The sequence below is a fragment of the Rousettus aegyptiacus genome, unplaced genomic scaffold (genome assembly GCF_014176215.1).
Source record: "Rousettus aegyptiacus isolate mRouAeg1 unplaced genomic scaffold, mRouAeg1.p scaffold_m13_p_1, whole genome shotgun sequence".
In the NCBI taxonomy this organism is placed as follows: Eukaryota; Metazoa; Chordata; class Mammalia; order Chiroptera; family Pteropodidae; genus Rousettus; species Rousettus aegyptiacus.
In genome coordinates, this window is record NW_023416284.1 from 71,581,425 (window position 1) to 71,595,882 (window position 14,458).

Genomic DNA, 14,458 nt, shown 5'->3' on the forward strand with positions numbered 1-14,458 from the left:
AAAATCTTTAGCTTTCTGACTATATTCTGGAAAGCTGAGTATACTTCTACCTAGCTGCAAAACAAAACGACCACACCAATTTAACTTATTACTATGAACTTGCTAGTCCAGATAACTCTTCTCTCTCTTTAAGATCGTGAGAAGTTTGCCTTGTAGAAGATGGTTACTCAGGTTGCTCTCAGTTATAGTGCTGACATATATGTAGAAATATGTGTGTTTTTTACATTTACGTGTATTGTTTCTCTCTTGTTTCCTATGACTAGAACTCTGGAGAGAAAGTCAGTAAGGTGAGCTTGGTAGACCTGGCTGGTAGCGAAAGAGTATCTAAAACAGGAGCTGCAGGAGAGCGACTGAAAGAAGGCAGCAACATTAACAAGTAAGGTGGCTGGTGCTAAGCTGAAGCATCACATCCAACTTCCTGTGTGCCTGGGGGGACTCGTTGCAATATTAGGGGTCAGATGGCTCTAATCACGGGTGGTTCAGAGTCTATGCCGCTTTAGTAAACTAGGTTGAGCAAAAACAGCAGCTTGCCTTTATTGAGATGCATGAAGTTTAAGTAAAGCTACATGGTGCAGCCCTGCTCAAACATTGTACGAACATTTGTTCTATCATTATATGTAGTGTGGTCTTAGATAAATGCAAATCACAATTTCATGGATCAGATCATACAGTCAATTAACTTGGGGGCTTACTCTGAAGAGAATATCTGCTTTGAATTCCTTTGTAAGGCTAATACTGTTTAAACATCAATACCTCAAAAAAAAAAATTAGTAGTTATTGAATAATTGCCATATTGCAATCTCACTCTTTGCCTTAGTGCTCTCCAGTGTGCCCAGTGATGCAGTGAGGCTGAAAGAGAGCAGAGTGGTACATGATGTGTAGGGGTTTGCCAGGTAGACAAAGGAGATAAAGACATCCCATGTGGAGTGTGGAGCAGAGGCACAGACAAATGAAAGACTTGTTCTTTCACTAGTACAGTGTCTCAGATGGCTCTTGGCATGCAAGAGGAAGTCTCGCTGCTTTCCAACATGAGAGAGAGCGGAGTGTGCATTTAAGAGAATGCATTCAAGCCACACTGCCTGAGTTTAATTCTGCTTCCACCACTTTCTAGATATGCATGTATCATGGGCAAGTGATTTTACCTCTTGCTTTATTTCTCCATCTGTAAAATGGGGATAATAATAGTACCTACTTCATAGAATTATTGGAGATTAAATGCCCATAATGTGCTTAGAGCAATGCCTGGCATGTAGGATGGACTGAATAAATATTGTTGTAGCTGTTGTTTTTATAATCCATATAAATAGCATAATCGTTGTCTTTATTCCAAGTTTAGCAAAAAGTGGTTTAGTTTGTACTTGTAACATTCTTCTGTTGAGATGTGACTTGGGGTTTTGTTTAGGACAGAAGGTGACAGGAGGCAATATGTTCAGGAACATGTTTGTGCAGCTTGCATTTTAAAACAATATCAACACGTTATAATTTTAGTATATCAAAGTTTAAAATTAGACTATCAGATAGACACAGCCACACTCATTGCAAAGACTGGTGCTTTAGGGAACTAATCTTTCAGTCATCCTGTCTCTTGCTCTAATAACAAAGGATTTTGCTATATTTCATGACAAAGCATTATGGGAGCCCAGGCTGGCACTACAGCTCTGCATTCCAGGATGGGAACCAGGATGGGAAAGCAGAAATGAGAGTGAGAGAGCAGGTACCAAAGGAAAGATTGTTACCTGTCCTAGAGATTTGTTTACTGTTGCTTAGCCATGCCAGTCCTTTGCCTGCTAGCTCGGCTTGTAAGAAAACACTGGAAATTATGTGCTGTGAATTTGTGGAAACTCAGAGTATAGCCTTGATGTGTAATGATCACTAGTTATTATTGACCTCGTAGGACAGTGCTTAGCACATGGCAAGCTCAATATAAGTATGTACTAATAAAGTAAAATAACAAATTGAAACTCCTGCCTGATAGCTCCACATATAGCTTCTTAAGCCTTAAAATCAGTGCCCAGCTGAGTGTTAAAGAAGTCTCTGACGTGACATGTTTCCTAAGCCTTCTCTCAGCCTCTTATTTGGGCTTCTTTTGGATGGGACATTAATAATCCTCTTAAGCAGACCTGTCAGGGACATCACACAGACGTTAGTGTCTGCTTAATGGGCTATGGATTTAGGAGCTTTATCTCTCCTTAAGCTCATAAGAGCTTTAAAGCACGCATTATTCCTTCATTTGGAGAGCTAAGGTGCTGCGTGACTGTACCTCCATGGCCTGCCTGTTCAGGGCTCCATAGGTTTAAGTCGTCTGAATACCATCTTCACAGGGGAGTACATCTGAAAAATTCGTCTGCTGCTCCACCTGTCTGTTAAGGGTGGAATGAGGAAACCTTTTCTTTCTGCTGGAGTCTGGCTGGTTTAGCTTCCCTGAGAACTCATTTAGGTCATGGAACGCTCTTATGTCCCAAGGAGTACCACTGAAAATGGTTCCATTTTATTCTCAGCAATGGCTAGTCATTAAATGCAAACAATCTTCATCTAATGAGTATCTTTCCCAGTCTCATTTCCATTTAAATTACTGTGGTTTATAATAAAGTATATACTAAATATTTACAAAAATGGGTTCTACCAAACTTATTCTAGGGATATTAATATATGTTACCCCTAGGGTTTTGTTATATAATTTACATTATAATGTAATAATATAAACTTAATGTTTCAAATGTTTCATGTGATTCAGTCCTCCTTCTTCTTGAGTACATTTCATGACTCATCTTCATTTCCTCTTGGAAATGTCACTTAAATGGGTGTTTCCTGAATGACTGAATATGTATTTGTACCTAGGGAGAATGAAAATGACATGCTTCTTTCCATTATTTAAGGGCAGGTGAGGGTCCTTGTTAACTTACCATTTGTATGTTGTAGGGTCCAAGTATGTGAAAAAAATCTGAATAAATGTCTTTACATTTAACATGAGAGACCCATAAAGGACAGAGCAAAAATATGCCCACTGGTGGGGGAATAGCCACATCTTTTGAGATCTGTGCCTTTATTGCCTCAGTGCTTCCCAAAGCATTTTGTGAAATACCAGTTCCTCAAGTAGCTTTGGGAAGCAAAGGACCCCTGGATCAATAGTTTTAAGAAAGGCTACTTGTAAAACCTTCATTTGGACATTCACAACACTAAAAGCTCTGAGGAGTCCTGCATTAATGAATCCCATATAACTTACTCTCTGAGCTTACTTGATGGCAGAATTCTAGTTATAAATTAAAATCTCTGGGACAAATATCCAAAAGAACTTGTTTTTGGAGATGTTAGTATATACTTTATTATTACACCACAGCAATTGAGCTGGAAATGAGATTGGGAATGATAGATAACTCATGAGATGAACCTTATTTGAGTTTAATGATTTGCATTAGCCACCAGAAAACAGTGGTGAATGAAAATGAGGCCATGCTGTAGGTATAATAGTTTTCTTTCTTGTCAGGTGGTGATACTGTCTTTTCCTCGTATTTTGCTCCATATATTCTTTGTATTTCTCTTTTACTGTTAAGAGTGGGGACTTACCGGGAAAGTTTACAAAACTCAGACCCACTACCTTCATCATCTTTCATCTAATTCTTTAAAAGCCAGGTACTACATTCTGTTGTAAGCAACAGAAACAAGCCACAGTGACAACCAAATAATGCATTGATTTTACTCACTTAATAAGAAGTTTAGAAGTTGGCACAGCACCTTAGAAATGGTCTTAGACACATAGCTCTGCTACTCCTGTGTGTGTGTGTGCATGTCATCCTCATGCCCTCAGGATGGCTCTACCATTCCAAGCATTGTATCCATGTCTGTGTTCCAAACAAGAAGGAGAAAGGAGGAGAGGGGTAAAGGACCACCAGCTTCTGTCAGCAGCATAATGTACCTTTTCTATCAGAAGAACAACAGCTTCCTTGGAAGCCCCTCCCAATAATGTCTTCCTACATCTTATTGGCCAGCACTGTTTTATGGCTTCCCCAGTCTGCAGAGGACTATGGAAAGTGGAGTTTTTAGCCTGACACATGCTTTCCAACAAAATTAGGGTTCTGTTAGTAAGAAAAAGGGGAAAATGGATATTGGGCCAGCACCCACAGAGCATACCAAAACTGTTATTGAATTAGTCCTTTTTAGAAAGAGGTCCATGTTCTATTCTCCAGTGTATTCTACTCCACAGATACTGAGTGCTTTCTGTAAGTCAGGCTTAGTAATTGCATGGAGGAATATGTATGCTAATAGAATGGTTACTGCCCTCAAGGTGATCACAATCTAAGTAGAAAGAGATACAGTACAGGCATACATCTTTTATTGTGCTTTGCTTCATTGCACTTCACAGATGTTGCATTTTTTACAAATTGAAGGCAAGACCCTCCACCAATAAAGTAATTAAAACTCTATTGGTGATATTTGCTTTGGTGTGGTGGTCTGGAACCAAACCCTTAATATTTCTGAGGTATACCTGTATATGGCTAACTCTAAAGTTTGATAATTACTGCATGTATGATCTTATAAAAAGATCATTGGAAAAATAAGTAAAATAATATATGTGAAATCTACCCTAGAGCATACAGATAACTCACATCACATTATGTCCATTCCTAAGGGCAGGAATCTGGTGGTTTGGAATCTGTAGGTTAGAAGAACATGCAGAAAAGCAAGAAAAGAAAAAGAGTTATGACTATTTTTTTCATTGAATGTATTTATTGGAGCAGCTTTTATATTGCTTTTGATCCAAGTTTTATTTACGTTTTGATCCCAAATTCTTTATTGTTACAGATAGGTATATTTTTGAAATTTTAAATCTTAAAGCATGGCTGTCTGTTCATAAATGTTATCCCCTAGTCTAACTCTTCCTTCCTCTCTATCAACTCCCCTCCCTCTACTCCCCATCCCAGCCCGAGAACTCTGCTAAGAGATTTAAAGAATAGGAGCTTCTTTGCTATCTCTACCTCCAGTAGGATTGGGGCAGAAGCGGTGCTTTGGTAGAAATAGAAAGATTATTGAAATAACTTTTTTCAGCTGCTGAAATTGCAAACAACTTTACCCTATGCCAGACACCTGTGAGGCGCATAGGCTGCCTGTTTGCCTCCAGCATGAGAAGAGAGTGCCAGCAGAATCCATAGTTGAGGATTCTTTTATATTTTTAAGCTATCTGAAATAAAATTCTCATTAAAATTTGTTAAGCCTGTTGTTCAGCTTTCACACATTGAACTTTAAAACAGCTTTTAGGATTTTAGTAGCCCCTGAATCATTGCTTCTGGGTGGAACCTAGAAGGGAGGAGTGGCATGGACCCCTTGTCACGGGGTAACCTGGTATCTCTCACTCATCCTGGAGTCCCACTCACCCTGCAGTTTATTTCTGTTTGTTTCAAGGAGACCCTAATAGATTTAGATAAAGTTCTTTTTTTCAATGTATGCACACTATTAGGTAAAAGAGTGTGACTTCTATTAATGATAAGCTTCTCTTACTGGATAAATTATAGAGCAAAGTGCACACAGTAACTGGAGTCCTGTTATCGTCAGTCCAGCTCCACACCCCTGTTGCTAATGCTTCTTCCCCTCGGCACTGAGCTCGCAGAGCATGCCTCATTTAGTGGACATTAATGACTCTGTGTTACCCTCTCCCGTGTTCTCTAACACTCATTTGATTTTATATTTTATTATTTAGGAGTGATAGAAACTTTCCCTTTTTAATCTGTGCACTGTCAAATTAGGAAATATAAATAGTTGCCACAAGTTGAAGTAAAATCTAGTCTCAGTGAAAAATCTATGACATCCCCAAAATGTGTTTTCACATGAACAGACATTGTGAAACTTGAGTCACTGAGCTCTTTATAGTTTGTATGAATTCAAGAATTTTCTGCTGCAATCGGGTATTAAAAATCTGAGGTAGTTCAAAGAATTGTTTCTAACTGAAAATTTAATTTCAGTAGTTACAAAATGTGAAAAACGCCCTCTATTCTATATTAGATGAGAAATGTGTTTTTGCCTTATATCAGACTACTTTCCTTTATTTGTTACATATCACATGCAAGGAGGAGTGATTGAACTTCCTGAATTTCTTTTAATTAAAAATCTTTTTTTCAAGTTTTAAATAACTCATACTATATAGTTTACCATTTTAAAGTGTACAGTTCAATAGCTTTATTATATTCAAAGTTGTGCAGCCATCACCACAGTGTAATTTAAAACATTTTTATTACTCCCCAAAGAAACCTGGTGTATTCAAGTCATTCCTTGTTGACCCCACCCATAGCCCTAGGTAGCTGCTATACCTGCACCTCTATAGATTTCCCTATTCTGGATATTTCATATAATTGGAATCAAATAATATGTGACTGTATTATTTTTGTAGTGTTTTAATAACAGATTACTACAAACTAGGTCACGAAATTTATTTTCTTAACAGTTGTGGAGGCCAGAAGTCCAAAATCAAAGGATCAACAGAATTGGTTCCTTTTGGGGGACTCCGAGGAAAAATGTATTCCGTGCCTCTGTCCTAGCTTCTAGTTAGTTGCTGGCATTCTTTGGCTTGTAGATGCATCACTCCAATCTCTGCCTCTATCTTCCTTTGGTGTTCTCTATGTGTGTCCTCACATGGCCTTCTTACACCAACACCAGTCATAGGATTAGAACCCTCCCTAATCCAGTATGATCTTTTCTTAACTAATTTCATCTGCAAGGGCCCTATTTCCAAATAAGGTGACATTCTGAGGTTCTGATGGGCATGCATTTGGGTGAAAGGAACACTGTTCAACCTAGGACATTGGCCTTTTGTGTTTGCCTTCTTTCACTTAGCATAATTTTTTAAGGTTCATCCATGTTGTGGCATGCATCAGAATTTCATTTCTCTTTTATGTCCAAACAATATTCCATTATATGGATGTTCCACATTTTATTCATCCCCTCATCATTTGATAGACATTTGAGTTGTTTCCACATTTCGGTTTTTGTGACTATGCTGCTATGAAAATTCATGTACAAGTTTTTGTGTGGACATATGTTTTCATTTCTCTTGAGTTAGACTTGTTTAACTTTAAACCTGTCAATTTTGATGTATGTGTTTATGTCACTTTGTGGTAATGGCTGGTAGTTATTAAAATTCTCATTCATTTTCTGCTGCTTGAATTTACTTTGTATTTTAGTGACTTTTCAGTGAGTCGCCTTTGGGGAATTATGTTTTGTGGGAAATATGCTTTATATCCTTTCAACTCAATTTCTTGTTAATATTCGAAAGAAAGCTATCTAGTCTTTCACCTGCTAACCTCTGGTCACTTGCTGATTTATCCCCTTCCTTGTTTTTATAAATAAATAGTAATGTTTGGTTTTTTAGACTATTTTAAAAGCATTTTCTCTTTGTGGTATCATCTAACTTTGTTTGTAATCCCTGAGGCTGCTCTTTTCTGTTTGCTAAACTTGGAATCCAGTTGATTTTTCTCTTAGAAGAGAAATTGGAATTTAAATGGGACACCAGAGGATGTCCTTCATTCCTTAGGACTACAAATCTGTTGTTTCTGTGGTACTCTTTTCTCCAGGTGCAGAGAATATGTGTTAACCACCAGGGGGAGCCTAGTAGCCTAGAACATTGGTTCTCAAACTCTAGGCTGCATCAGACTCACCTGGAGGATTTGTTAAAGTGCAGATTATAGAGTCCCACTGTAAGTTTCTGATTCACTAGGTCTGGAGCGGGGCCTGAGAATATGCATTTCTAATAAGGTCCCAGCACCACAATTTGAGAATCATAGGCCTAGACAACTAAATGTATTTATCACTTTGGATATCCTTCAGTCGGGGCTTCTTAAAATTTAAAAAGTATATGAATCACCTGGAGATACCTTTAACTGGTTCTGGTTCAGTAGGCCTGGGGAGACTTCCAAGATTGTTTCTAACCAGCTCTCAGGTGATGCCAATGCTGCTTTGAGTAGCAGGGGTTGGAAGAGTAGCCATATGCTATCTTCTGCTTGAGTGGTTCTTCTGTAAATTATAACTCTATATGAAATAAATTTGCCAGCGGTAAACAGATGAATAGTAGAGCTTATAACTTGTAGTGGAAGGGTACTCTGCAAATTATGTTGTTATTGTAGGAAACAAAATTAGAGGCCAAAGTGATCCAAACTAGATCCAAATAGTAAATGGTTCAGACTTATAACATTTGGAGTAAATTAAAACTTGCCAGTGTGATCTTTAAAATGTACTTTTTCAGATTGTGAAATGTATGTTTCACACATTCTATGACTGAACAGAATAGATTCTTATAGGCATTCTAATTTCATTTTTTAAATTAATGGAGTTATTTTGTGTGTTTCTCAGTTTGACAAATTAATGTAGACTTGATTATATCAATTTTAGCACTTTATTGATGTACATATTTTATACTTATTACTTAGAAGAATTAGTGTTTTATGAAAACTAAATATAAACATTCCATAAAACTAATTTTAAAATTTTCCTCTCGGTAGATCACTGACAACCTTGGGGTTGGTTATATCATCTCTGGCTGACCAGGCAGCTGGCAAGGGAAAAAACAAATTTGTGCCTTATCGAGATTCAGTCCTCACTTGGCTTCTTAAGGTAATTCAGTGTTCCAGTGTTCTTTTCCAACTAAAAATTGGCTATGTCTGAGGTGACAGCTGAAAGGTGTGTGCAAAGCTAACTAAATTTATAGTGAACACCTGAGAATACTGTATTGCTCTCCTAATTCCTAGGAATGCAGAATGAAAACTTGTTTCTGTTGCCTTTTATTTCATTATAATGCTGTTTTGTGGGCATCATTCATTGTTGTGAGTATAGAGTGACCACATTTCATCTACTCATAAAATTACTTGAAATACAAACCTGTTTTCACATACCGTTTTCTTCATAGGGAATAATTTATTTCTTTCATCATACTTGTTGTACATGGGTGTTGTTCCCTAAAATGCAATTTGAAATATTTTGTAGGATAATTTAGGGGGCAACAGTCAGACCTCTATGATAGCCACCATTAGCCCAGCAGCAGACAACTATGAAGAGACTCTCTCCACATTACGATATGCAGATCGAGCCAAAAGGATTGTTAACCATGCCATTGTGAATGAGGATCCCAATGCAAAAGTCATCCGAGAACTGCGGGAGGAAGTCGAGAAATTGAGAGAGCAGCTCTCACAGGCTGAGGTAATGTACAGAGTAGGGAATATTGTCAGTAACAGCAACGTATGGTGATAATGGGTACTAGACTTACTGCTGTGATTGCTGCATAAGGTAGATTGTACACCTGAAACTAATATAATTTCTAAGTCAACTGTAATTTAAAAATAAGTTAAACATAAAAAGCAGGCTGGTGTTCCTTGTTTTTGAAGTTCCCTGACCTATGATATCTGAGTGGTCAGGACATGCTTGCAGCTCTAGGTCATCTCCACGTGGTTCAACATTGCAGTGTTGATTGGCATCTGCTGTGTGCTAAGCATTATGTAGACAACATAAATAATACAAAACTTCTGTTCTAGCAACTTACAGTCGAGGAAGCAGACAGTTAAACAAGAGTTGCCACTACTGCCTAATTGTTTGCTGTAGTAAATCAGTTGGCCCTTGAGTGTACAGAGCTCTTCCAACATGAAATCCTAGGAACCACGTGTGTTGTTTTTATTAACATTGTAGACTATATTAACAGAAGGCCTTATAGTTTTCAAAAAAGTTAGTTTTATGTCATCTCAAGTCATGGAAGACTGCATTATCAAGGATAATTAAATGGTAGGAATAATTCAGAAATCTTTTTTTTTTTTATGTCAGCTCCTGGGAGGAGAGAAAAATCAATAATTTTGCATTGTTGCCATCTTTCCTTGGGTTTACCCTTACTTTAATAATCAAACTCTTTTCCAAATAGCTGTTGCTTTATGCAAGTTACCGAGGCGCTATCTCTTTTGAAACAGGTAGTAGGAGGCCAAGTGCTTTAGGTTAAGTCGCAGGCTCCCACATGCCAGGACTTGGGTGTGTACCTAAGGCTTCTGAGTTCACATTCCTTCACATCACCCTCTTCTGACCCCACTTTAGTTGGGAGAGTATTAAGCATGAAAGGAAAAAAAAGGTAATAGTCATTATTTATTGAGCACTTGTATATCTGGCACTGTTTAAATACTTTTTCTCTATGGACTTATTTAATCACAAAAGTAATCAACAGGAGATAAACAAACAAATGGGAGTGAAGCCAGGGATCTGAATACTCCACAAATTGGTGATCCTGGCAGTTGCATTATAATTTTTTTGTTTACATGTCTTTTTCTTTTTCTAATCTATGAGCTTTGATAGTTCAAGAAGCTGTTTTTTATTAATTTTTTTCAGCCCTAACGCTAGTACCACACTGATACTGGAAGGCGCTTAGCACAATGCCTTGCACATCATAAGTGCTCTATAAATATTGCTATTTTTTTTATTGCCATTATAATCATCATTCAGTGCATTAAGCATAATTTTTTTATTGATGCCAAGAAGGATGGCAAAACACCTGTGAAATCAAAATGCAGATAGCCTTTGAAGTGAGTCATGATCTGGAGTGTAATGCTTCTGATATTTGTTTAAAGGTGGATGATCTACTGTCCTCTTATCTCTGAATCTGCATATTCACTGTGACCTTATAATCTAGGCCAGTTGGTTAGAACATTGCCTGGCCATAAGAGGGAGGAACCACAACAGGTTCACCTAGAAGATTCACTTGTGTTACCCGTACCCAGCACTAAATGTCACGCTAAGGGTCTAGTAATATTGTGAAACTCAGGCACAGTTAGCTGTCCTCCAGATCATTGCCACTTCAGCTTCTTGTCCAAGCTCTACCATCTTATTGATTGTGTTATACTCTGTAGAGGCTCATGTTATTATAGAGTGTCAAAGCATATCATTGCCAAGTAAAGGCCTCTCCAAATTTTCAACCTGCATCTATCTGTATTTAGACCCCTTAGTTATTCTCAAGTAACAAACTTAGAGGGAAATTACTGCTCTTTTAACCAGATGCCCTGCTTCTAAGTGAATAATAAATATGCTAGGTTTATTACTATCAACAAGAAAACTAGTTTAAAGGGCCCCAATTCAAATTTTTAAATAAACGAGAAGAATCTTCACCTTTCCTGATAGGTTAATCTAACCAGAATGCCTTTATTGGTGATGTGCATTGATCTCTGTCTTAACTGAAAAAGGAATGTGCCTAAGTAACCTTCTTTCTTACATTCTATTTTGAAAATAAACTTTAACATCTTTAACTGTGAAATTTAAGTATGAGGGATACAATTACTCTGTAATGATTTTATCATTTTAATTCAAGACACTAGTATTTCTCTCCTTTAAATGGTAGCAACCTTTTGCCTTTTACATTTCATTTGATTAATAAAGGTCTAAAACCCACCCTGAAAGTGTGTGACTTAATTGCTTCCAACAGACTGTTGATAACTGCTTAAAAAGGACAATAAGTGATTGTCTTTTTTATAATGGTGGAAAAAATTAGAAAATCAGATAGCTCTGGTTTCATTTTAAAGGCTATGAAGGCTCCTGAACTGAAAGAGAAGCTTGAAGAGTCTGAAAAGCTGATAAAAGAACTAACAGTGACTTGGGAAGAGAAGCTGAGAAAAACAGAAGAAATTGCACAGGTAGCTTGATAATTTAGACCTAAAATATTGTGATTCTTTTTCATTTGCTGTCTTTTCTGTATCGTCAGTCACTTGTGCTCAACAAGTCTTTTGAGACCTCTTTTTTTGCCGAACTAGAGACTGCAAAGATCAGTTTTAGACATTGACTTTGTGTCAATCAACTATAATTTGATTTATATATTTGCTGGAAGTGTTGGAGAGCACTGAATTTGAACAGGCATGATAAAGGAAATATCTTTAATATTTCCTGCTTTACACATTTAAACAAAAATTTTGTTTTGTGAATTTAGATCACTTGGCATAGCACATGGCTACCTTATTGACAGAATTTGTAACATACAGCACATCATAGTTTTTTCAATGTATTTGATTCTTTGAGCATGTTAGAAAATGCTATGTGAACTTTTCTTGAGAGAAAATATAAAGCAAGGACTAATTTTGTACTTGTATGGGAGTATGTGTCTTACGAATCTCTACACTATGCATTTTATAAACATTTTAAGCTCACTGACCACTTGGAAGTACTAGACCAATCCCAATCACATAGCTTGAAAGCAGTGACTAGGATCTAGTCCAGCTGTTTGCTTGTATGCTTCTCGTAGATATTATTCTCCCCCCGCCACCCCATACACACTGACGTGCGCACACACACACCTAGCTCCCTATCCCTCTTACATTGCTTTATATTTTTCCATAGCACTTAATCCCATTAAAAATCCTATATATTTACTCATCTTTTTTTTTTTTTTTATGATCTGTCTTTTTCCACTGGAATAGACGTTTCCGTAAAAGAGGGGCTTCATTTTGTTCACTGTTGTATTCTCTGTCCTAAATCAGTACGTGTTACCCAAATACGTCATCAGTGAATGAATGAATTCAAGGCCCTCTGCAATAGGCACCCAAGCGGCTCTTCCAGCTCCATCTCCCAGTACTTGTCCACATTTACTAGGGATTTTGGGCCCTGAAATCTTCTGTATGCCCAGAGTCTTTACTCTGCTTTCCTGTACCCTTCCCTCAGAACACCCTTCCCTTCCCTTCCTACTCCGTTTCTTCTGTTGAAATTCTTATGCTTTAAAAACCACCTTAAATGTATGCTCTTCCTGAAGCCTTCCTTGTTTCTTAGCTCATCATAATCTCCCTCCTGTGAAGCCCACAACACGTTGTTCCTCTCCAGTGGCACAGGGCTCTCCTTTTGATTCCAGTTATGTGGTTCCCCCCTCTGCTAAATAGTTAAGCCCCATAAGGGCAAGATGATGTCTGGTTTACCCTTGGTGTCCCCAACACACTGACACAAGACATCATACATTTTAGGCTGTAAATAAACCTGGTTGAGCTGAGTGGGATGTGTAATTTAATTGGCATTGTCCCCAGAAACAGTGACTTACACTTTCCATGGTTACAGCTCGTGAATAGAGCAACAAATAGAGTTCTTGCTTTTGTCTTTCTTGTACACAGGAGAGACAACGACAACTTGAAAGTATGGGCATTTCCTTGGAAACATCTGGTATCAAGGTGGGAGATGACAAGTGCTACTTAGTCAATTTGAATGCAGACCCTGCTCTCAATGAACTTCTGGTTTATTATTTAAAGGTAAGAGGGTATACAAATACATACAAATTCATGTGCAACTCTCAGTTGAATCTGGGTGCCTGTCCCCATGACTTTGCTTTTTGTATCTAGCTTGGCCCTCATTAAAAGGATTCATACCACAGTCAGGTCATCATTGAGAATGAAAAACAGCTATTTTGTATTATCCTGGGGCTGTGCAATTAGGGCATCAGAGGAGCACAGGTGGGTAGCTGAGCGTGCCAAGCTGATTCTTAGCTATGGTGTCAAGGATTCTGAGAATATCTCGGTTCAGTCGCAAAGATCCTGAGACGTTCTGGAGAATCACACAGTTAATGCTTCTTAATAATTCTAAGGAGATTTTAAGATAATCATAAGGCTAAAACGAACTCTTGTAGTAGTTTAGACAGCTAAGGTTCTTTCCTATCTATCTCTTATGAGCCTACATCCTCAGGAAATAACTTTTGATCCCACCCATCAAGAGTGGAGATGGGATGTGACTGTTTGGATTCGGCACTTTGGATTCAGGGTACGCTGCTGGCCACGTTGGATAACTTATTGCAGCTGTTCTCAAACTTTCTAGCTTCAAGACCCATTTATACTCTTTAAAAATGTATCAAGGATTCCAAAGAACTTTTGTGCATCTGAATTATACCGGTCTGCATTTACTGTATTAGATACTAAAGCTGAGAACATTGAAAAATACAAACATGCAAACGTACAGTCCACTAATCCTCAGAGCCATGACATCACACATCATGTAGCCTCTGGAAAAAACTGTATACTTGTGATAAAATGAGAGCACAAAAACAAATAACATCTCAGTATTTTTATTAGAGTAGTTTTGACCTCATGGTACTCAGAGACTCCAAAGGTTCTCAGACCATACTTTTAGAAATGCTAGCTTATTTTAAGGGAGAAATAAGACTTCTGTTTGAAATAGGGACCCCAACTGACATAGGGAACTTAGCTGACCATGAGAAACATATTTAATCATATGGGTTACGGTGGTATATAAGTATATATATATATATATATATATATATATATATATATATATGTATTTAAGTGTGTTGAGGATTGAAGACCTAGGGTGTTGAAGACAGCTTGTATACACTGTCTACACACCTAAATCTCTAAATGCAAAGAAATTACCCCCTTGTGAAAGGTTAGATAGGTGTCTTGTTAAGGATTCTGATCTGCCTAGTGAATATACAAAACAGAATAAGCTAGAATTGAAGCAAGGACTCAGTCTC

The 14,458-nt window shown here is 37.7% G+C and overlaps 1 protein-coding gene across 1 annotated transcript in view; it reads left to right on the forward strand.

Moving 5' to 3' along the window:
- The window catches only part of KIF13A (kinesin family member 13A), a 173,462-nt gene that overhangs the window by 112,327 nt on the left and 46,677 nt on the right, over positions 1-14,458 (forward strand). The window contains 5 exon segments of the mRNA XM_016155861.2: positions 264-376; positions 8,484-8,595; positions 8,965-9,177; positions 11,526-11,636; positions 13,092-13,226. Of these exon segments, the coding sequence (XP_016011347.2) occupies positions 264-376; positions 8,484-8,595; positions 8,965-9,177; positions 11,526-11,636; positions 13,092-13,226 (684 nt within the window).